Source organism: Varanus komodoensis, unplaced genomic scaffold, assembly GCF_004798865.1.
Source record: "Varanus komodoensis strain SLA01 unplaced genomic scaffold, ASM479886v1 scaffold1, whole genome shotgun sequence".
Lineage (NCBI taxonomy): Eukaryota > Metazoa > Chordata > Lepidosauria > Squamata > Varanidae > Varanus > Varanus komodoensis.
The window spans coordinates 40,411,763-40,436,610 of record NW_025335268.1 but is presented as its reverse complement, the minus strand read 5'-3'; the positions used below and the strand labels follow the sequence as shown (position 1 = coordinate 40,436,610).

Below are 24,848 nucleotides of genomic sequence, written 5' to 3'. Positions count from 1 at the left end.
CAGTAATCCAAATAAGATGTAACTAAGGTGTATGTCATTATGGCCAAATCGGACAGCTCCAGGAAGGTACTGTTGAAACATTTAAATTCCAGGGTCTAGGTCAGGTCTCTGTATCATTGGAAAGATAATTATCATCCAAAGATTTAGTGATGTTTGAACACCAAATGACAAATTAGGCCAAATGGGTTTTAGTCTAGAGACTAAGTCTGACAGCAGCTCTGTTTCTTTATTCAGAGAGTCAGGATTTCCTTTGATGCCAGATTATACAAATGTCACTTCTTTAACTCTTGTGACTTCCTAGTCTTTCATATGCTCCTCCTTTGCATTATATATCATGTGATACTATTTGATAGCATGGAAAGATCCCAAATGGCTTGAATCAGAATGACCAAGAGTCATAGAACTGCTGAACATTCTTAGGATTAAATCAGGAAAACAGCATAATTACTATAGCTATAAAAATGAATGCACTGATGCCATATAGGTGTTAAAAGTTCTCAGCCAAAGTTATAAAAATCCATATATTAGCCAGACGATTTTACATACCAAAGTTTAGTCTAAATTGCCACCAGATAATGTCAATAATGTATTATAGCCACTATATCATATTTCCATATATTACAAAATGTTAGTCAATCTAACATTGCCACCAATGATGTTATCAGCAAGATATATATTTCTACTACTGCTGCTACATTACATTTATATTCCACCTTTTGTCCTTTTGCAAGGAACCCAAGGCAGATTACATATTATTCTCACAACAACTTTGTGAGGAAGGTTAAACTGAGTCTGTGACTTGCCTAAAGTCTGCCAGTGGGTTTCATGACTGAGTGACCACCAAAATCCAGATCTGCCAGTTCAACAATCTAACCATTTGTATTAAAATAGAGTCCATGAATTTTGAATCCTTCCTTCCTTCCTTCCTTCCTTCCTTCCTTCCTTCCTTCCTTCCTTCCATGCCAATAACAACATAGGTTCATTAAGTTTATTTATCAAAACCTAAATTCTGCATCTTAGGGAATCATTCATAGGTGGCTCATTGGGAAGAAGCTATTTAGAAGATGCTAATTTTTAAATGCTCTGGTGGAGCCAAATAGTGGAAGATACTGTCTAAAAAATCTTGCCCCCTCACATGTAAGCGAGTCTCTGAAACAGGTACAATTACAACTCTTCTTGAGTAAGGAATAACCTCCTGAATCTTTTGGAGCCCCATTTTATTACATTACCTGTTGAAGCCCAGAGGGTACCAGGGAATGAACGAGAAGCTCTATACACTGTGGAGAGGGGTTCTGCGTTAAGATCTCAGTGCATTCTTGCGTAGTGAATGGAAGGAAATAAATAAGCCTGAGTGCCATCCCTGATCTCATGCCAGTCAGAATTTTGGAGCCATAACAAGTCCCTGGCTGTCTGAAGCAGTCCAAAGCTATTCTTTTAACAAGATCAGGTCAACTCATTAAAAACTTTCAATTCAAACAAAATATTACCATGATAGCTCATAAGCTTTGAAGGTCTAAGTAAATGCAGACCCAAATCCCCAAGGGATTTCGCGCTTATAACATTTATAGTGCTTATGGATCAGGCTGCAACTTATTTCCTAATTTCAAGCCTCGTGAACTCAGATGCTGGATTAACGTGGGAAATTTGATTATTGTCAGCATGTACTTAAACACCACTTCTAGAAAATGATAAACTTTCTGAGGGTTTTATGAGACCACTCACACAAATCTAAGAAGCGAGAAACTTTCCTCTGACATGGGTGGAAGGGGCAGAGGGGAAATCACTTGAGCAGTGCTGCTCCTTTCACCTGTACTGGTCAGATGCTTCTTGCTATTTCCATTTGCATGCAATAGAACCTTCCCTCTGGAAAAAAAAAAGGGGGGGTGGCACATGGGGAATCTGTTGAGGCACATAGTCCCCAACCAGGCACGACCACCTACCTGATTATTGCCCTTCCCAATAATCTTTTGTGATTAACTATACCTTGCATGACAGGCATTTTGGGTTGGTAGCCAGGACAGTTTCTGAGATTACTAAATATGCTTGCTTTAGAAAGTATAAAAGCTTTAAAGCAAGATTACTAGAGATCTAATAGATCTTATTAGATCTGTTTCTATGTTTCTATCTTAAAAGTTAGTTTTAAAAACTAGTTATAAATTTGTGCAGGCTTCTAATTTTACATTTTAACATGAAACTATTTGTTTTCAAAACAATATAGAACAGTTAGGATATTCTTAAAATTGTTTTATAAAAACCTTAACATTATTGAAGTATTTCTGGCAGTGCACATTAAATCTTTTAAATGTGCGATTTCGTATTACCATCCATATTTTATGGCAACGAAATTAAACAGAACTAATTGTAGAACATAAACCAAATCAACAAATGTGGACTGTTGATGATTGAGTGGATGTTTTTGGTATTCTATACTGTTAAAGTTTCTTGAATCTAGGTTTGGTCACTTTCTGGAAAAGATATCTTTCAGGAATTGACTGAGGGGCTATATATAACCCTCTTTTATTTTTTAATTGTAGCCTCTCTTAGCCATGGAAATGCACTTACTAAGCTAAACCCATACGAGTACTTTTTGAATGTGTGATGCTTGGCAGTTCTCCCACAAAGGCATAACCTGACTGTCTGCATATGGTTTCTTTGGTAACCCTATTTATTTAACATACGCTTGAAAAAGGTATGTTGCTGTTCTGTGCAAGAACCCCCCCCCCACTACTTTCTATTTGGAATACTTCAATGAAAGTAATAGCAAAGAAGTAAGCAACTTTTTTGTTTATATTTATCTTGGTAGAAATTAAGCTTTGGTATGAGATTTGGACTCTACACACCTTTCTATGGAGAGATTTTGGAGGGAGGTTTATTTAGGCGTTTTGGAACCTTACTTGCCATTAAATTTCAGGTCTTCCTTTCAAAGGCTCTCGATTATCAAAGAAGGTGGCTGAGTTCTGTTAACTTTTAAGAGAAGTTTGCAACACAGCTGTTATTAATACCATTTTCTTCTATGACTTCTTATAAAACATTATCTTTGATTACACTGGTTTCAAGTTGCTTAATATTGATCTACATGCTTTACCTATAGGCAGCAGAATAGTGAACTTTTGTATCCCTCCTTCTCAAGTTAGATGTGCAGTACTGGGAATGTTTTCTCAGTATTTATAATTGTATCCAGGGTACTGTTTTGATGAAATGTGTTAGAAGTAAATGAATTTATGTAGGAAGACATTCACATCTCACCTTTCTTAAAATATAAAATAAAAATGGAACACTATGTTGAGGACAATATATCATCAGCCAGCTAAGCCAAAGCCTGTTCCATCAACACAATCTTCAGTGGCCTAAGCACCAATAAAAGAACTGAATGCACCTCCTGGGGAAGCCATTGCCATATCCTTTATGCTGCAATGGAGAATGCCCACCTATCTTCCACTTGTGCCTCTGACAGCAGAAGAATGGGCAGAAGTACTTTTTCAGTTCTCTGAGCAAGAGGTGATCCTAAACTTAACAAGGGCACAGTCCATTTAGGCCTTTAAACATAGTATCATCAGTATTTTGAATTCAGCCTAGAAACTGATAGAACAGTAGATTGTCAGGCTGCAAAAAATAAGGTCCAGACATAATCCTGGCTGTGGAATTTTACACATTTGTAGTTTCCAGATGTTTTTCAAAGGCGGTGTCCTTGTAATTCAGTTCTGCTGCCACAGAAGCATACATCATTAAATGTATAATGTAATGTAAATGCATGCAAATTCACCATAATTTAAGGATCTAATAGTATTGTTGCAAGGTATACAAAGCCGTGAAACTGAAGTTCTTTATGACTTTCTGGTTGCCTTCCTAAGTTCACCAATACTCATTCAGATGGCAACTTAAATAGATTGTTAAAGCCTCTGATCTCTCATTTATTTGCTTTGTCCCACCAAAATTTAGCCTTCTTTGTGTTTCCGTTTTACACACCTACCACCCCTTGTTATTTTGCAACCCTACACTTAACTGGATCTAGGCATGGGGATAAAAAATGCAATTGTAGCTCTATCCCTTAGTACAGCCAGCCACGAAAGTGACACCTCTTCTTACACGACATGCTGCTATGATGCTTCTACAGCTACCCCATCAAGAAGTTTTAGGAGTCTTAAATGCCTGAAGATAAGAAGACTCAATATATTTTTTTTATGGTAGGTCACAGTCAAACTGTTTTTTCTGTATTTGTAGTACCAAATGACTCTGCATTTTTCTATTTGACAAGTCATGTTGATTGAACTGTAATAGAAGATGCTGCATAAGCAAGAATGGCTTATCTGCTGAGACAGATAATGCATCAGTAAAGTATGTGGTCTCCACTTGCTTGGGAGATCAGTATGTCCTTGTGAGTGCCTCAATTTCACTTGGATGGCTCTGATTGTGTTGTTGCATGTTGTGATCTGTCTTGAAGTAATTTATTCAATGTAATTTGTTAACCTTTTATATCAATACAGTTTGAGGACATTTGGATTATATTTGTTACAAGTTTAGTTATACAAGCATAACAATTATATAGTCAGTGTTTTTGAAAAGGCATTTAGTACATTTTTCTAGCAAAATGCATACTTGAAACAAATGCCATAGAGGGAGGAGGATACCTAAACAAATGGATAAGGAATGTGTGGCCTTTCAGATTGTTTTTTGCTGCAACTCCTATTACTTTACACAATTGGCTGCACTGGCTAGGGTTGATAAAAATTGCATCATGGGGAAGCTCAGATGTTTCACATTCCTACTTATAAGGAGCATCTTTCCTTCCACATGGCCCTGCCTGCCAAATGAGATCTTCCCAGCTCCTTGATATACACCAGAGCTGAGAGCAATGAAGCAAGAGGGAAGACAGCTAGGGCTCAAGTGGAGGAAAACTCAGAATGAGCCTGACCAAAAATGGCTTAGTGCCCTTTATTAGATTTCTAACCCACCCCACACAGCTCTCTCTTGGGCCTATTTCACAGCAGTGAAGGCAGCAAGGAGGTTCTTCTTTGCCACCTTCATTGCATTCCCGGGGTGTCATCCAGCAGAGATCTTCCAAGGGGTTTGGGGCCTTTTATATTCTGGCCCTAGATGCAATACCATCAAACCTTTAAAAACCCTCTGTGACAAGTTTGCATGACACTTTGATAATAAAGTTGCTCAGATTCATCTAGAGTTGCACATCACAGTTATCGCAGCACCATTGGTGGAGGTATCCAGTGCACCAGCTGGTTCATTTTACTGGATGCTGTTGAAGCGTGAGGATGTAGACAAGGTCATGTCTGTGCCACAGCTTGCTCGCTCAACCATCACCCATCTTGGCTAATTGAGAATTGAAGGAGGGAACTTGCCCCTTGATCCAGGAGGTGGTGAATGGTTCCTTGAGAAGAGGGAGTGGTACCTGCCCCTCTAAAGATGGTGGTGGACCACTCCTCAAAATGCCACATCTGTATCCATAAATAATTATTGATCTATAGCCAATATTCCCTTCCTGGGTCAGGTGATTGAGCCGGGTTGTGGCTGGGCAGCTCCAAGCATTCTTGGAGGAAACAGATTAGCCAGATCCATTTCAGGTAGGCTTTAGGTCTGGGTTTCAAACAAAAACTTGCTTGGGCATCCTGTGAGATGACTTTTGCCAGGAGAGAGGGGGACCATGTCCCTATTGATTCTCCTGGACCTCTCTGCAGATTTCAGTACATCAAACATGATATCCTTCTGGACAGGTTGGCTGGATTGGGAGTACCACACCTACCTGGCTGATGATTTTCAGTTGGTGGAGTTGGGGTGCTGCCGCTCTGCATGGAATTCTGCAGGGCTCCATTCTGTTCCCTATGCTTTTTAACATCTACGTGAAACTGCTGGGAGGAGTCATCCAGAGGTTTGGGTTGAAGTGTCACCAGTATGCTGATGATACTCAGCTTTGTCTTGTTTTCATCCAATCCGGGTGAGGCAGTGACTGTTCTGAACCTTGACTCTGTAATGGACAGGATATGAGGGCCAGTAAGCTGAAGCTTGATCCAGACAAGACAGAGGTACTGTTGGTAGGCAGTCCATTCATCCAACTTGGAATTTTCAACCTATGCTAGATGGGGTTGCACTCCCCCTAAAGGATAAGATTTGTAGCTTGCGGGTGCTCCTAGATCCTGAGGTCTTGCATGTTTTGCAGATAGCTTCGTTGTCCAGGATCACCTTCTATTAGCTAAGGCTGATTTTCTGACTACATTCCTGCATGAATGAATGGAGCCTTGCGACAGTTACCCTTGTGCTGGTTTCCTCTCACCTGGATTACTGTAATGTGCTGTACATGGGGCTACCTTTGAAGATATTCCGGACACTTCAGCTAATTCAAAACAGAGCAGCGTGGTTATTAACAAGGACTAGCCCTAGAGAACATATCAAGCCAGTCCTCCGCCAACTGCATTGGCTGTCTGTTAATGCCTGTGCCCAATTCACAGTGCTTATGCTAACATATAAAGCCTTAAACAGCTTGGGACTGGGATATCTAAAGGAATGCCTGTCTCCATATATCCCTACCAGACCACTCCAGTCATCAATGGAGGCCCTCCATTGTATGGGGAAATTAGCTAGGAAAAGGGCCTTCTCAGTTACTGCATCTCACCTTTGGAATTCCCATCTGAAAGAACTGCAACAGGCACTCACATTATTTTGTTTGTGCTGCCAAGTAAATACCCCTTTATTTAGTATTTAGAAGTGGGCTTTTATTGGTTTTTTGCAGCTGGTTTTATTGTTGCTTATATTATTATTTATCCTCCTGTTTTTGTACTTTATATCTGCATGATTTTATGTGGTTTTTAGCTGTTACTGTTTTTTTAAAATTTTTATGTCAGCTGCTGTGTTATGTATGTTATGTGAGCTTTTCAGAGAGGGTAGCATGCAAATGCAGTAAATAATATTGGAACTCCCTTTCTGGAGATGTTGTTAGACATCTCCATTATATTATCTTTTAGGAGGTCAGTTCACCTCCGTCTTGTTCTTTTGTGTTGCCATTAATATTTGAAATCCTTTTAATTCCCTTTATATTTTATGTGAATCTGCTCTGCTTTTTTCCATTTTAAACTGCTTCTTCAGAATAAAAAGATTGCAATCTTAATCTTGGGTGTTGTTGAAGGAAATGAAGGAAACCAAAGTATCAAAGAATGAATAATGCACCATATTCAGATATCATAACTTCCCTAGAAGTATATTTTGTCCTTTTTCTGCTAGATGCTTGTTAAGGTATAGCTAAATCTGGCAATAAGAAATTTACAACAAAACTGAGACTAAGTTGTTTTTCCAGTATGCACCCTATTTTGCACTTAAGGCTGCTAATAGTGCATGTTGAAGTCTGACTCAGAAAACTACTATGAGGTAGAACTCATGCTTTTATTGTCACTTCTTATAGGACATCCTCAGAACCTGTTGAAAAGCACAATATATGTCAGACAAAATTCACTAAAATGTTTCTAGCTTCATAGCTTGAAATAGTTTGCTGACTTTCTCAGACATTTTAAACAAGTGGTGGTTTTCTAGAAATAACTCGAAACATACATTTTAGTAATGAAGAACATCTTGGATATGCTTAAACTATAATCTTAATCACTCTCCCTTGCTCTCTTTTTTTGGCTCTTAATAAGTGAGTCATGAAGGTAAAGCAATAAGAACTGTCTGTCTGTCCGTCCATCCCTCCCTCCCTCCCTCTTAGTTTTTTTTTTAACTGTGATATAAACTCGCATGGGATATTATATTAAATCTGAGAAATCTATACACCATAACCTGCCCTGAGCAAAGATAGTTGTTTTTGTGCCCTACAGAGCACAAAACCCCCAAGTATGGTGGAAAATTTCTTAAACATAAAAACTAAGAAGAAAATAGTCATGGTACTAGCAAGTTTTAATACTCATTAGTCTCTGAATCTTAAAACCAAGGACCAGAGTGTTGCCAACACTGAACTGAAACATTACAGAATTTCATAGAAAATATATATGACTAAATGGGTCTGTAAGTTTCTTGTGATCAAATGGGAGGGGAAGGCACCTATGCAAAATAGAAAGTGATGAGGGGGAAGGTGGGGAAAAAAGGTGCCAAGGAAAAAAGGCTTTATTATTGCTTTTTTGGAAATGTAGATTTTCTTCAGGGGCTACAGAAAGAATGCAAACATAGAACATTTTTGGTTATTTGATATAACTCTAAAATACCTCGACATAACTAAATGTAAATATAAGCATGTACCATTCTTAGTATTTTATATTACTCGGAAGGATATGAAAACAACTAAGAACGAGAAATTATCAATAGTTACAATATTGCTAAAATGATTGTTTTAAAAACTTCAAGATTAACAAGTGTATTAAAAATAATTAAAAATAAGATTTAAAAATCATGTATTGTTAAAATTGGCAGAACCGTTTCAGACTGCATGAAGTTAGAGGTTTGCTAAATGTTGTTTTAGTACAAGTGACACATTTAAAAAAAAAACAGAACATAATCCCAAAACACAGTATAAAAGTGTATTAACACCTCACCCTTTGGGAATTATCACTATAAAGGGATTTTGGGTTTTGCCCTAGTCTGGCACCATTTTTCAAATGCAACTTGAAATGTATCCACTGCATTTTGTATGCTTCTGTGCCCTGCAAACTATTTCTAAAGTAATTTTATTGTGATGTATTAATGTATTTTGTCCCCTGCCCCTCCTGTAGGTTTCTTAATGTTAGCCAACTTGTTTCCTGTAGATTATTATTTTTTGCATTGCATGCATGGATTTTCCCCTCTGCCTTACTAGTCCAGTGCTGCAATGTCCCACACATGTTGTATTTCATATTTAAGTTATGGCTATTCTGGAAAGAAAGGCAAAGACATGCAAGGGCAAATAGTAAACCCCAGCTCTCATATGTACAGAATCAATCAGGTGTCTTGATCAGAATATCTGCTACAGACTCTTGTATTCAAGGAGGAAATGAATTGCAGATGAGAGATCTGTTGCTTTCCTGAGGGCACTGTTTACCCTTCATAGATAACTTGGATATGTTACAGCCTGTATGTAGTCAAGGGCAATAAACCTGAAGAAGGAATAAGCTGCATAAAGGCTAATGGGAAGAAATGTGGTCAGACTGAACTGTTCTTGATTGTCTGCCTCATAGTAACTGCATGGATAGTGCTAGGCAGAACACCCTATGGAGATCCTTTGGGGCCTCACTGCTTCCTCCCATCAGTCCAGTCAGGGTAGTTGAAAGTGGCAGTAGACCTAGCTGCAAATCCAGATAGCTGTTGCTCCTCTGTGAACCATCCTAACCATCTGCTTGACTTAGAGCTGTGAATGTCAGGCAGTTATCAAAGGTGAAGATACAAGGGGGAAAGGTAATGAAGGGAATGGAAATGGGTGTGAGAAAGGCTGAGGAGAGTGGGAAAAGGACAAAGACAAAATAATTGGAGAACTTGGAAAGGAGGCAACTAGAGGGGAGAGTATGAAGAAATATCAAGAGTAATGGAAGGAGATTCACTTACCTGGTAGTGAACGGCTGCATTCACCCAGCCATAGCCCTTGGAAGGCCAGTGGAAGAGAGACCAGGGTTTCACAAATGTATTGTCTTGGTGATCAAGGCTCTTTGGCAGAGGATTAAGTGATCCAAAAAGTAGATAGATGGACTTGCTGGGAAAACCTTGACCATGGAAGTTAGCTTCTAAAGTAGTGGATGGAGGCAATGGATGGTGAAAGGGATCCTCTCCTAGAGGAAAACTTCAGAAGAAGCAGTTCATTGCTCATGGCCCAATTCAAAGCTGCAAATCCATAAGGGAACGTCTCATACTTTAAAGTACAAAACCTGAAGGAAATATACTTCCTGGCCCTAGTTAAGTGGTCATGAGTTGAGAGGAAAAGACTACTTAAGGGAGTCTAGGCCAGTGCTGTAACTAGGTTTGATCTTAAATAAATTAAGAATAACAAAAACTTTTCTGTTATAACTTATAGCCCAAGGTGGGTCTAGATCAAGGACATGTTCTACCTAACAACGTGTACACACATTCTAACGAAAAACCTTAGGACTTTTAGCCAGTCTATAGGGCTATCGATTATGGGTGTTTTCAGATAAGACTCTGATAATACAAATGCCTTGCCTCACTTACAAAATTTTAGGTGTGGATCATAGAGCCTGATTTCAAATGTAGTCTTATTTGTAAATCTCCCATGTTTTCCCATCACTTCTTCCATCTGTTTTTCTTACCAAGCACAAATCTATTAAGGAGGGAAGATGAAATAGGTCTATGTAGTGCCTTTTGATTGTTCTAGCAATACTTCATCTGCAAGTACCATATATAAATCCAAGTAGAAAAAGTAGTTGCCATGTATTGGAACAAAATACAGGTGGAATCGCTAAGAGTTCTGTCTTAATGTGAACAAGCAAGCGTGTTCATGTTGCTCAGTTGCTTCCACTTGGCTTTTACTGCCAGTCAGGAGCTACCAACCCTTTAGGTAGCTTGTTCAACCTTGTGTCCAAACCAGTATCTCTGACTTTCTGCTCTCATAGCAGGTTGAAGGATTGTAAGCAAACAGGGATCCTAGTTTGGTTACAGCACTAAGCAAACCATTGACAGAGGTTGGCTGCCGGGAGCAATCATGCAGGAATGACCTGGCAATATGCATGAGCTTGCTTGCTTCATAATAAACCAGGATTCTAAGCAGTTCTGGCTTACTATGGCATGTAATAACTGAGCTAATATTGAGTTTGGTTAATAGCTGAATAAATGCTTGTTTTGTTTCTGTAGCATTTATTACACCTCCAACATCTTGAACTGTACCAAAGGGAGGGCACCTTATGGCTCTTCAAATGTTTTGTCCATCATCCCATAAAATTGTTTATGCTAGCATGGGCTGAAGGGTGATGTTGCCTTCTAGACATTGTTTAATTCCAAGTAGTGCACTCTTATGCTAAACAATGTAAAAATAATTGAGAAAGAGCTCACAAAACAAGCATTGCAAAAAAGCCACCTGTGTGCAGAATTGGCAATTATAGTCTAGTTTTTCTTGCTTAACTTTTAGAGCTAGTCATTTTAATGAGAGAGTTACAGAAGTTCAAAAACCTTCTAAGAAATTTTTAAAAATCCTTTTATGCTGCTGTGACTTCAACTTTCAAAGACCCCAGTGGAATTTTGCCCAGTTTCTCTTGCTGTCACAAAAACCTGTGTGAAATTATAAACATACTCTTTCTTCACACCTTTATCAAGTACAAATAGTATTAAAATAATTCCCTTTTCCCTGCAAACCTAATAGAAACCCACAAGCATCCCCTACCAAAAGACAAAGGAAATCAAACAGGATTCACCTTTAAGCTTTACCACCTGCATTGGCTCCCATTTGAAGTCCAGGCCCAATTTAAGATGCTGCTGCTGCTGATGATGATGTATAAAGCCCTAAATGGTTTAGGACATGGGTATCTGAAGGAGCATCTCCTTCCATATATACCTGCTTGCCCACTAAGATCTGGATGGGAGGTACTTCATTCGAAGTCCTCTTTGAAGGAGATCAGAAGAGTGGCTACCCAGAGAAGGGCCTTCTTTGCAGTGGTGCCCTGGCTTTGGAATATGCTCTCCAGAGAAGTGCACCTGGTGCCGACACTTTATTCATTTCAGTGCCAAGCCAAAACCCAGGCCAATTGTTTTCCTAATGTTTCAAGTGCTGATGCTTTTTTAAAATGGGTTTTTATTTGCTATTTAATGCTGTGCTTTATTGTGGTAGTGCTGTCCTGAGACTCCAGTGAAAGAAATACTTTTAATAAATAAATAACCTTATTTTTATGGTATATCAGAATACTGAATGCATTACTCTTCACCCTTTCTGTAAACCTTTATGAACAACTTCATAGCTTTTGTTCCAGCGGTGTTCTATTCATGGAAACAAGAACTTTCCCTGTATTTTCCCTGGCAATTCCACCTTCTTGCTTCAGTCTGTCTTACCATATGCCATTAGGTTCTGGATGATCCTCTAACTCTTGGAAACAAAATTTCTGGGTGGCATGGAGGAGCATCACATGCAAGTTATGAACATACCCAAGTAGATGCACAATAACATGTTTTAAACCCATTTTTGAGGATACATATAGTCCAGACAAGAACAGATAAGGCTTTTTGAACAAACCAACAGTGCCCAAAATCTCTAAAAATTGGTGTAATTTGCTGTACTAATTTAAGCAAATTAATTGCTCACAACTTCTCACTCAATGTGCACATTATATATCACTTTAAAGAAATGCATCTAACCTGATGATTTGCACAGTGTCACATTAGCCTCCTTTCTAAAGTAGGATAGAGCAGGATCCCTATCTTGAGATGCAAAACAGTTTTGGATTGGTTTGTGTGCTTATGATTATTTACAATTTGAAATTCTGTCCATGACAAGCCATAGTGACTCATTAATTGCTTTTAGTGCCTATACAATGGAGTTGCAGAGCCTTATAAACTATATCCTGTTTAGTGCAGAATGCTTTGTATGGTTAGACAAAGTCCTACAATTCCCAACATTCCCTAGCCCACAATGTAGCACCTTTTTTCTGATTAAGCATACATAGGATTGTACCCTTTGTAAGTCTAAAAGACTAAAAAGCCTGAATCTGAATAAAAAGAGAGAATATAATTTTGCAACTATCAGCTATTATTTCTTTTTATAGGCAAAATGAATATATGTTTGCACTATCAGTTATTTTTATAGGCAAAAATTGTGTACGTTTTGGAAGTGTTGGGGCAGTAGACCTTTGTGTCATTTTTCTCATAGGCAATCAGAGTAAAAGCAAAAGTAGCCAGTGTATAAAAAATAGGTTTGAAAGTGGTAGAAAACTATCCTTAACCTCATAAAAGACTAAGCTGTACAATCAGTAATTTTTCAGATCATCGTTGTTTATTCATCACAATAAGCTTGATACTAAAAATGATTTCTCCTTGCTTTTTTAATGGCCAGCTATAAGTGTGACCAGTTTTCAGTGAAGAGTTAAGCCATATTAGTCATCATCGTGCACATGAAAATGAAGGCATTACTGTTTCGATGTGAATGTGCTTAATCAAACATGAAGAACTTCACTTTTATCCAAGTGTTAAACTTCTTTCAGCCCAAGGGCTTAATTCCATTTTGTAGAAGCTCTTGGAAGCTGTGTTCCAGTGGCTGATGAGCTAAAGGCAAAAGAGAAAAGGCCAAAAATATCTGCATATTTTATCTTAAATCTCCTGCTGCTAGTAACGAAGCCTTAGGAGAGGCATTTCAGAGGGAATCTAGTCCATACCAGCTGTTACCCTCCTTGTTCCTTTTTTATTGGGTATCATGTATTTTTAAATAATAAGCCTTTTGTATTTTACTGATTATAAGCCACTCTGTGATCTGGGCTGAGAAGAGGGAATGAAAATATAAATAAATAAATCCACGAAGGCATCAAACAGGCAACAGTTAGTGGAAAATGTCTAGCCAGGAGAAGGGGCAGAAACCTGGAAAATACTAAAGGTTAGACTGGAACTGCCTATGTTTTCTTATAACCTTTAGTGTTATCTTTAATGAATTGGGTCTAAGGGCACCTGGTTTGGTAGGAGCTAAGACTCAAGAAGTCTCTGGTTCAGATTTAAAATCCTCTACAAATGCATTAGGTGGCCTTAAGAGGGCTACATCACAGTTTTTCCTCTCCCCATCTTAATGGGATTGTTGTGAGGGATAAATAACATAAGGTGAAGTATTTTGTACTTTAAAAATACCCCACAAGTATGTGCTTTATATCTGTTGCTGAAATATTTATCAAGAACTATATTGGCTGTGCAGTAGTCCGTCATCTTAAGCTGTTATGCATGATAAGTGCTATGAGCAATTCACAAATAATTTATAAAGCTAGTATATCAAATTGTGAATTTAAAACTTCTTTTTGATTAGTTGTGCCTGGTTGCTAAGACTCAAGGATTCCTTCAGAATTTTATGAAAAAATAATCATTAAGATACAATTACAAGTACCCCCAAATATAAATAGCATAAAACAAACATGGGAAAATAGGAAAAATTGAGTAAATACTGCATATATGAGGGAAACACAATTAATGGTTTATTCTACAAACCATGATACCTGCATGTTCTAGCATACAGTGTAACTGTGTGGTATGCCTCTGATGGCTAGCCATGTTGACCTTCAGGATACTTCATTCTGTTTCTCTTCCACCCGTGTCCCCCTAATGTTCCATCCCCTCTCCCAGTTAGCGTTATATGTCCATTGAGCACAAGCAGTTGTCATTGGATTATTTGGAGAGGGGCTCTCCTGTAATTCGTTTGTTTGTACCGCTGTAAACCATGGAGTTCCACCTAGCCTGCTTATATTGCTCTCTTGTGATTGGTGCAGTTTTGGCCACATAAGGATCTACATTCAGATAGAGTGAGTTTGACAATACTATGTATTTGATATTTATGATATATCATCTACACTGGCCTAGTAGGCCTACTTTTAAGACAAATATATTGTCTAACATTCTGTTACCTGCAAATACTCTTCTGACTCATTGATAAAAAAAGGGTGGAGTACGTATATATGTAAAGTTGAATGTGATGTAATTGTAGTTGTGTATTACTGTAGCTATTTCCACATCTGACATCTGCAGCATTTTGGTTGATGACCTATGATAGGCAAAACTGGGGAGCAGGGAGATTGGAGTTGCTGTCATCTTTTGTGATTCTATTCCTCTATCCAGACTCTATTACCAGTCTTCCAGTTTCAAATGTGCATATCTGATGTGTATCTTTGGGGCAGAATAGAGATTCTGCTGATGTGTAGCCTGCCCTACTAGCTTAACGGTCTTCCTTCCTGAGCTTGCCAGGGGGATCTTGGTGTTAATCTTTTCTGCTTGTTGTGCTGGAACATTTCAACATACATGCTGAGACTAACTTGTCAGGAGTGGCTCAGAATTCATGATCTCCAAAACAAGCATAGGTCTTCCCCAATTAATAACTTCTCCATTCATTTAGAAGGGTATTCTTTGGCTCTGTTTTCCATGTCATAGGGCAGTGGCAGCAAACCTATGGCATGCATGCTGCAGCAGGCATGCAGAGCCTTCTCTGTCGGCACGCAAGCCAAGTCTCCCCAGCAGCCAAACATTAGATAACAGCGCACATAGGGGCCATGCGGATGCTTGGAAAGGAGTAGCAGTGCCAGGCGAAGACATTACGAGCTGCTACTTATTAGCTGCAACTCATCCAAGCTTTCGCATGGCTGGTCAGTGCGCTGCCAAGGAGAGAGAGAGAGAGAGAGAGAGAGAGAGAGAGAGAGAGAGAGTTGCTTGGACTGGTTGTGAGTTTTAATACATCTGTTTTTATTAACACAAGATTTTAGATTTGAGTTTTCTTATAAAAAATTGAACTTTAATATCTAAGATTTAGAAAAGAGATGTTCTAATTAAGAGACTGAGATTCTTTTAATGTTGTGCTGTGCCCCTTGCATGCTTGAATCTGCAGCATCATATCTAGTTGTCTTTTCGAAACTAAAACCTCAGTATTCAGGTTTTATTGTAGTGTTGGCACTTTGCGATAAATAAGTGGGTTTTGGGTTGCAGTTTGGGCACTTGGTCTCTAAAAGGTTTGCCATCACTGACGTAGGGGATGATCTGGAAATGCATGAACTTTATATAGCTTCATTGCCATGGACAGATTGCTGCATGATGGGGTTTGGACTTGCTGAGCCTTGGAACCTCTGCAGAGACTGATGAATCCAGATAACTTTCTCACACCTCTTGGTATTTTCACTTTCACCTTAGCAGGTAATTCTGTTGAAACTCTGTTTGATCTTTGGAATGGAGAAATGGCCAAGGCAATCAACACAGTTGATTGTGTTGAGCATCTTCTGCAAAGTACAGCCAAACAAGCCCCCTGTTTTTCAGGGGCCGTGCAAGTGAGCAAGCAGGTGGGATGTTGACCAGAGGAACACTATTTCATATGAGCTAGAGCTTATTTAGTTCTATGTTGTACTGAATCTCTATTATAGAGTTGTTCAGCCCAGTTTTTTTTTAAATTTCTCAGACACCTATTACACTCTGGCCTGCAAGGAGAGAAAGTGAACCATGTGATAGCCTGTTTTGACCAGTCTGCACAACATTTTGCAAGTAAAATCAGTAGTGTGCATGCTGACTTGGATACCATTGTTGATGTGGATCAAGCTGATGTAACTCTGGCCCATGTTCGGCAGTTTTGAAGGATACTTTTCAGTTTGTATAGTCAGAGAAGGTGGACGGGATCTTTGCAAAGGTGGCTTTTACATTAGATTCTTCCCAGGTTTATAAAGGTAGCTCTGGGGGTAGAGACTAGCTGAATGGGAAAGGGTAGTGGTGAAGGCCTCTTTACTGCAAAGTATGATTCCATCTTGCCTAAAAGAGACAGTGGTGAGACAGAAGTATAAAACCCTTCCTGAACCCAACTGTACTGTATAATTCCTTGCTTTTCTCCAATATTCCATCTGTCTGTAGGATTGATTATGGGATTTATCTGCCTCGGTGGCCTTCATGAATGATCTGTGCCAGGAAATGAGCAGGAGGAGCTTGATCTCATTGTTTCTGTCAGGTCTCTTGGTAGCTTCCTGCACTATTATCCATGGTATCCTTATGGAGAGTCTGAGATAGGACTAGATGGCTCTGTTAGACCAGTTATTCCTTTTGTTCTTGGGCTAGAGCCAAACAGTTCTAGTCTATTGGTGTTGTACTACTGTAGTTTATGTTAGTGCAGCATAATTTCCATAAGTAGTTGCACTCCATTGTCCACTGCCTTAAGCATTTCTTGATTAGTTAAATCTTGTGCATAAGCAAGCCCAGAAAAACAAGGCATTAATATTTTAAAATGTGGCCAGTAAAAGTGTTCTTCTATAAATAGTTGTTCTCTAAAGGTTTTGTGGAGATCTTAGGGTTTTTCTTACTTTAAAAGTGTCAGATTATTTGCATTGAAATGATAACCTTCAGGCTACTTTAGCTCAAGCATTCTGCTTAAATGGCAGGCATTGCACCTTAATATTTTTAATGGTGCAAAATAAAATACTTTGTTTTCATTAGAATATTGTATTACTGTTTATAAGAAGAAGCTTAGAGGATAACTAGAATAGCTTGTTGTTAGAATATTTTGGGATAGGGTAGCAACTCTAAGGGAAACCCTTAAAGATTTCCATCTAGCTACATCTATAACACTTCTTGACATTCACTCAGTTCCTGAGATGAGCAGTAGTATTGTTGATCTAACTGACTGCTTTGTGAAAATCAGAGGGATTTTTGGTCAGATGTGTTGCTTAGAAATTGTTTATTCTTTAGCATTTAGTTTAGGTATTGTAATATTATCCAGAAATTGTTTGAATATAAAGACTGCAGTCCCAAGCCTGCTTATGCTAATTAAATCTTACTGAGCAAAACAGAATAGTTGTGGGTAAACATGTTTTGGAAAAACTGATGTATGTGGTTTCCTGCTGGACAGTAGGAGATATGTTAAGTTCACTGTACTTTCTCTCTCTGCTTGTGCTTAGTAATTATATAATCTGAAGTTGTGTTTCATAAAGTGTCATTGTATCACTTAACATTTTGATAAATAAAGACAGATGTTAGCAGTACACTGCTTCATAGTGGAAGCTGAGTTTTTTTTGACTTCTATTAAAGTCAGGATTGTGCTAAATCATAAAGCTGCTTATGCAGAAGCGCTACTGATAATGGTGTATTATTCAGAGCTGAATGAATGCTTTCACACTGAATAATTTAGTAATTTAACTTCCTTTCTGCTTGAGTTGTAATCATTGAAATATTTCATCAAAAATAATATTCCAGTTTAGTATTTCCTTTGGCATATCCCACGTGTTTGATATTTGAACTTAACCTAAAATTTGAACATCTGGAACTGCTGGAATTTCTGAAAGCAGAACCATTCTACCACCACTCAAAGTGTATTTGTACAGCAGGCTACATATTGGTGCTAACTAAATGCTTAGTGGAATAGTCCAGTTATGTCCCTAAGAATACATACAGGGCAATCTTATGCATGAGTTGAAAAGGATCATTTTCAATGTAACATTGTGAAGAATTGTACCCTTAGTTGTGTGCACTTTCATGTCTTCAGATTTTCTCTTGGTACATATTTGGTACATGAAACCACTGAGTGGTGTCATCGAGAGGTATGGGCTAAAGTGTCACCAGTATGCTGATGACACTCAGCTCTACCTCTCATTTTCATCTAACCCAGGTGAGTCAGTGACTGAACAAGTGCCTTGGCTCAGTAATGAACTGGATGAGGGCCAATAAACTGAAGCTAAATCCAGACAAGATGGAGGTACTGTTGGTGGGCTGTCCATTTGTCCCTGGGAATTTTCAACCTATCCTGGAAGTGGTTGTGCTCCCCCTAAATATAAGATTCGTAGTTTGGGGCTGCTCCTGGACCTTGAGCTCTCACTTGTCTCTCAGGTGGCCTCGGTAGCCGAGAGCACCTTTATCAGCTTAAGCTGATTTTCCAGCTATGTTCCTACTTGCATGAGTGGAGCCCCACTCATGCAGCACAAGTTACCCATGTGCTGGTAACCTCATGTCTGGATTACTGTAATACAGTCAACACAGCATTGCCTTTGAAGATGGTCTGGATACTTCAATTAATCCAAAACAGTAGCACAGTTACTAACAATGACTGGCCCTAGAGAACATGTAACACTGCCTGTCATTGCCTGGGACCAATTCAAAGTGCTTACGCTAACATATAAAGCCTTAAATGGATTGTGACCAGGATATCTAAAGGAATGTCAGTCTCCATGTATGCCTACCAGACCACTCAAGTCATCAATGGAGGCCCTCCTTCATGAACTCCCTCCAAATGAGGTGAGGGGGAATTGGCAAGGAAAAGGGCCTTCTCTGTTGTAGCACCTCACCTCTGGAATTTCCTTTCAAGGGAGGTGCAGCTGGCACTCACTTTATATTGCTTTCAGCACGGAGTTAAGACTTATTTAGTATCTGTTTGTAGATTATTATTGGTCTTGTTGCTGGTTTGTTGTTTTATTGGTTTGTGTTTTATTGGTTACATTGTGTTTATTCCTCCTGTTGTATTTATATTGTATTTTTGCTCTATAATGTTTTATGGGTTTAGTTATTGATGATATTTATTTTTATCTGTATTTTCCATTTTTATTCTGTATGACAGTTTATCATTGCACTGTAAGCTTCCCAGAGAGCCTCTGGCTATGGAGCTGCATATAAATGCAATAAATAAATAATAAATATTTTTGTAAATAAAATGCTATGGTAATTTAATTGATTAATAAACTTCTGAAAAATGGGAGTGGGCACCAAATTTGCACCCTTTTCCTGAACATATATACTTAAGCTTGTATTTCTGCTTTTGCTATACTGTATTTATTGATTATTTAAAAAATCCTACCACACATTGAAAACTTTTTCAAAGCATCTATCAAAAACATTGTTAGTGTAAGTGTGATTGGACTAAAAAGCTTGGTGCAACAGTACTCTAACATACTGAGCTTCATTAAGCTCAGGGCTGCTTTAGATATTGGATGATTCCTATTAGTATCTTCTGCACTAACGTTAAAAAACATAATTAATAGCACCATGCTTTGAAGATCAAGGGTGTTTATCTGTCCTGTGTTGAGGATAGAGAGGCCACTGCAAGAGAGAACTCAGTGGAAAAGTTTTGTTTAAATAAAATGTAGTTTTGTTCAGAAGGCAGAGGCTGCATGAGTCTGTGGGGTGCAACTTTGAAGCTAATAGCAGCTTTGGGAAGAACTTAGGGAAATTGATTAAACAACATTTGTAGAGTGCCTGTATCCCAATCTTGAAAGCTGACTATTTTGTGCTATTTAATGTTGGATGTGCAACTTAGTTTTACTTCCCCCCCCCTTGATTTCTTTTGTTTTGTTTTTTGGTTTTAATAATGGGAAAATTCAGTTATGAACCACATTGTGGGAGATCCTAATAGTGACATGTCTAGTTTGACCCTTAGTCAGTAATATTCCCATAGAAATCATGGCTGCAGAATTTCCAGACATACCTGAAATATGTAACATATCTAACAGCTGTTGCTGGCAAACTTATCAATGCACTGTAAAATAAAACTGCTGTTATGGAGGATGATGGATTCTGTCCATATCTTTCATCACTTAGTAAATTATTAAACATCAGTTCCTTTGTTTTCAGTGTGGTTTATGAACCAGTATGCAGTGAAGCCAGTATTTATGTATACTGGAGTGTATTTTAATTTGAAATGCTTAGTTTGGCTTTGTTTTCTCCTTATTTTGAATGTTTTTAAACAGCATAAGCTTTACTCTGCTGCTGTCTCGTAATATTCATAGATATTACATGGCTTTCTTCAGAACTGAGAAGGAAGCAAATGATTTGGTGTGCTGACATCCATTGAATAAGCTTGACAATGAAATACAATAATCTGTCATTATCACATTGGATGGAATTTATGAGGTCTGCAATTTGAAATTATCAATTTTGTTTCCTCACAGGAAGTTCTGAAGCTACAACCAGATAAAGAAATTACAGAGATATAAAGATTTTTGCTGATAACCTTGAAAGAAACTTTATAACTCTGCTATGTGTATAGTGTGTTTTATTTCTTTACATGCCAGTGTTAGATGTATAAATATAATGCACAGATTCTGAAAGCAGATGCTTCAAATAGCATGTACATTGACTGGCTTTGGCAGACAGGCAAAACTGAAACTGCCCCTATCATGTGTAGAATAGCTTTCAAACGGGACTAGCCCAACAGTGAAGGCAAGGTAGAGATGGCCCTTGCCTCCTTTTTTCCCAAAAAAATAAAGGAAACAGTTTATTATTATTTTATTTACTTCTAATCTTTGTATTTATTTATTTTATTTTATTTATTAAAACATTTTTAAGCCGCCCCGAGGCTTCGGCGAATGGGGCGGCATAAAAATGTTTTAATAAAAAGGTCTTAGCCTGGCGCCGAAAAACAAATAACGACGGCGCCAGGCGGACCTCTCTGGGGAGCGCATTCCATAACTTAGGCGCCACCGCTGAGAAAGCCCTTCTCCGAGTAGCCACCCTCCTAATTTCTCTCACGGAGGGCTCCCGGAGAAGGGCCTCTCCCGCCGATCTCAGTTTGTTTGTACAGTTTGTTTTCTTCTTTGTGAAGAACTACCCCTTAGGTAGTTGAAAATATATGTTTGCTAGTTTATAAACCTGAAAAGACATTTGTGTATTTTTAGAGAAAACTTGATATTTTTTCTGATCTGTATAAATGTGAGATCTTTTCAATTTTATACAAGCTTGTTTAAACTGAGCAATAACTATCCTGTTTTTTGTTCTAACCAGATGCAAAGAGCATAGTCCTCTGCACATTTAGACAGCCAAATGTGGATTGAGAGTTCAATCCTGTACAGTTCTAGACAGATTTTTTGTTTTTGGTTTTATTTTTTAATAGTTAATATTTTTCATGTCCAAGAATTCCCTTGTGGCATTCTACTTTCTTTTCAAATATTAGAAAACTGTAATATGATAAAGTGTGCAATCCTACATATGTATATGATTGAGACTGAAAATAATCAGTAAAACCTCTTTCATGCATAGGTTACGGATGGATTTTTTCTGAAATGAGTTAGCAAATGATTCAGTTAAAGAGTATGAAATGTAAAAAGTAATTACTACAATTGTACTTTTCACTGTTGTGTTTCTGCAGTTGTCATCGCTGACTTATGGTGACGCTATGAATCTGTGTCCTCCAAAATGTCCTGTCTGTCATAGCTCTGCTCACCTCTTCTAAACTCAGAGCTTTATGAGATAAAGATTCATCTGTTCTCCTTCTGCCTCCAACTTTACCTAACGTAATTATCTTCTCCAATTGAGTCTTGCCTTCCCATGCTCTGTCCAGCGTACAACAGTTTTGGTTTCATCATTTATGCTCCCAAGAAAAATTCCGATTTTTATTAATCTAGGACCCACTTGTTTGGCCTTCTGTTAGTCACAAAGCTTTCCTCTAGCACCATACTTCAAATGTATCATTTTTCTTTTGGCCTGCTTTTTCCTCTGTCCAGCTTTCACATCCATATATAGTGATTGGGAATACAATAGTTTGGATGATCTTGGCCTTGGTCTCCAGTGAAAGGCTTGATTATCTTTTCAGGTTTCTTCACTGTTGCCTTTCCAAGTCAGTCTACTTGAAATTTCTTGGCTGCAGTCTCTCCCTTTGATTAATGATTGAGATAGGGCATGCAACATATTGCACAATTTCATTTCTTCATTGTTGTCATTAAAATTGTGCAATTTTTCTGTAGTCATTATTTCGGGTGTTCGGGTGACTTTACTCCCACTTGTTTTACTTTCATCAGGAATTGTTTCAGTTCAATTGCAACTTTCTGCCATTGATATGGTATTTCTTGTGGTTCACACAATGTTTTGCTGTAGTCCATAAAGGATAGATGGTTCTTCTGAAACGTTTTGGTTCAGTCCAGTAGCTAATGTGTACTTGTGATATGATCTCAAACACCTCTTTATTTTGGGAATTCTACTTGCATTTTTCATTCCATATAGGGTAAAATTCTTGGTCGCAACCCCTTGAGCCTCATTTTGCTTGCATTGGAACTTAGTGTAATGGTCTTGTAGTTGCTGCAGTCTTTTGCAGCTCTTTTCTTTGGAATGTATACTGAATGTTTCCAGTCTGTAGGCCATTGCTTTGTTTCCATATTTATTAGCATATTCTTGTTAAGATTCCTTCCTTGTAGTTTGGAATAGTTATGTTGGTATCCTATCTACTCTGGGTAGTTTATTCTTTTGAAATGCTTTCAGAACAGCTTTCACTTCACTTTCTAATATTGCAGGTTCTTCCTCATGGAATTCCTCTTTAAAGGAGTCTGCCACCTTTTTAAAATAGTTCATCTCACCAAAAATAGTTCTGACAATAAGGCTTACATTTTAAACAGGTTTAATATCAAACTTTCAAGTATGAACTACATAAAACCATGCAATAGTACAGCTGGAAGGGGCCATGAAGGTAATTGGTTTCAGCCCCCTGTTGTTGCAGGACAGCAGTTTACACCATCCCACTCAGTTTACACCATCCTGTTCAGTTTCTTTTTGAATGTGCCTAGTGTGGGAGAGCCCACAACCTCTGTATGTAACTGGTTCTACTGTCATATTGCTCTGACAGTGAGGAAACTTTTCCTGATATCTAGCTTGAATCTGGATTGTCACAGCTTGACTTGATTGTTCCGTTTCCTACACTCTAGCTCAAAGAAGAGATCTTGACCTTCCTCTTTGAGCCGTTGAGGTACTTATAGAGGGATATCATGTTCACAGTTCAAATCCTGAACAAAGAACAGGGAATGTTCTCTTGAGCTCACAAATTTCAACTGTAGGTTCCTTAAAAGTAGCACTGGAATGGAGCTGATAGTTGTGGATTCCATAATTTAAAAAGAATTATTCCATTTTTAAAAGAAATGTGCTAAACATAGCAAGCTCAGCATAATTCTTACTTGTTTTCTGACCAAATTCATATGCAGCTAATATTCCTTAATTAAACTAATGCCAGTTTTGGTCGGCCTGGAGTTGAATGCTATTGCCAACACGATAGTGGTGCTGCAGTAATCCAGCTTCAGTTTCTGATCAATGAGGTTGGTAATCCTGTTTTATGTTTTGTGTATTACTTCTGCCAAGTGCCCAACATAAAGCTTGTAAAAGGGTAGCTCAGACATTTCTAAATATTTTTTAAAAAATTGAACATGTTTCATTTATATCAAAATAGTGCATGTATTTAAAACAGAAGGCGGCAAGTTGTTTAGTGCAAATTGTTACAGCTAAACCAGTTATGGGATAATGTGTTATAGGATGGCCAGTTACATTGAAAGAATTATATTATGTTTGATGTCTGCATTCAGATTTAATGGCAAAAGTTACACTTTGCTGTTAGAAGCACAAGCAGTCTTGGGCTCACATGCTGCCTCTTTCTCTTCTGTACAAAGAGATTAGAAGTAGAGATTCTGTTCTTGATTTGTGGCAAACCATGATCTTTAAGATTATATCGGGGACATGGTTTATGGCCTTTGTATAGACAGAATATAATTGGCATAAACAGAAAAAAGGATAATTGATAACTTACATTTTTAATGGCAGTAATGAATTAAGTACTTTCTGTGATGCACAGGTGAATAACTGTGCAAAATATTGTAAACAGTTTTGAATGTAACTCTGAAGTGTCTTATTTACTAATTATCTAAACATCTTATAAATTTTGCAAAACATTATTGCTTCCAAATAATCTTGATGAATATTCTTCTATCTTTAAGGGAGCCCTTGTGAGTGCCTTGGCTGATGATACCTTACACTTATGGAACTTGCGTCAGAAGAGGCCTGCTATACTGCACTCCCTAAAATTTAACAGAGAAAGGTAAGAATTGTTTGCTGCTTTTATCTTCTACAATGTTCATCAAAATTAGCAGGTTTTGGCACACAGGACAGGTGCTAAATAAGCTCTTCTATGAGCAGAAGATACCTTCCTGATGCAGAGCAGTACTTTGTTGGTCCTAATTCTTGCTGTAGGTTTAATGGAAAGTTGTCAGGGATTCCCTTTTCCTCCAGCCAGATGAGCAAATTCCTGCCCAGAAATTCCCTGGTACTTCAATTCTTGGACCAGGCACTTAATTCAGCACATGACAACCCAAACATGGGTAACAAAACAAATTTAATAAAAGGAGAAAACATAGGGATGGGGGATGCTAAAACATTACAACTAAAAGGATAAAATAGGGTAAAATGAGGAGGGGAAGCAGAAGTGGGAATAGCAACAATTGTACAATTTACAGGCAACCAAGCACCCCCCCCCCATCCCAGGGCTTGTTGAACTACTCATATGCAAT

The 24,848-nt window shown here is 38.2% G+C and overlaps 1 protein-coding gene across 9 annotated transcripts in view; it reads left to right on the top strand.

Moving 5' to 3' along the window:
- Window positions 1-24,848, top strand: part of STXBP5 (syntaxin binding protein 5) — a 159,264-nt gene that overhangs the window by 9,637 nt on the left and 124,779 nt on the right. For all 9 annotated transcript variants that reach the window (XM_044423071.1, XM_044423062.1, XM_044423096.1 and 6 more), the window contains exons 3-4: window positions 23,525-23,606; window positions 24,279-24,379. In XM_044423071.1, the coding sequence (XP_044279006.1) occupies window positions 23,525-23,606; window positions 24,279-24,379 (183 nt within the window). The remainder of the gene's footprint in view (window positions 1-23,524; window positions 23,607-24,278; window positions 24,380-24,848) is intronic.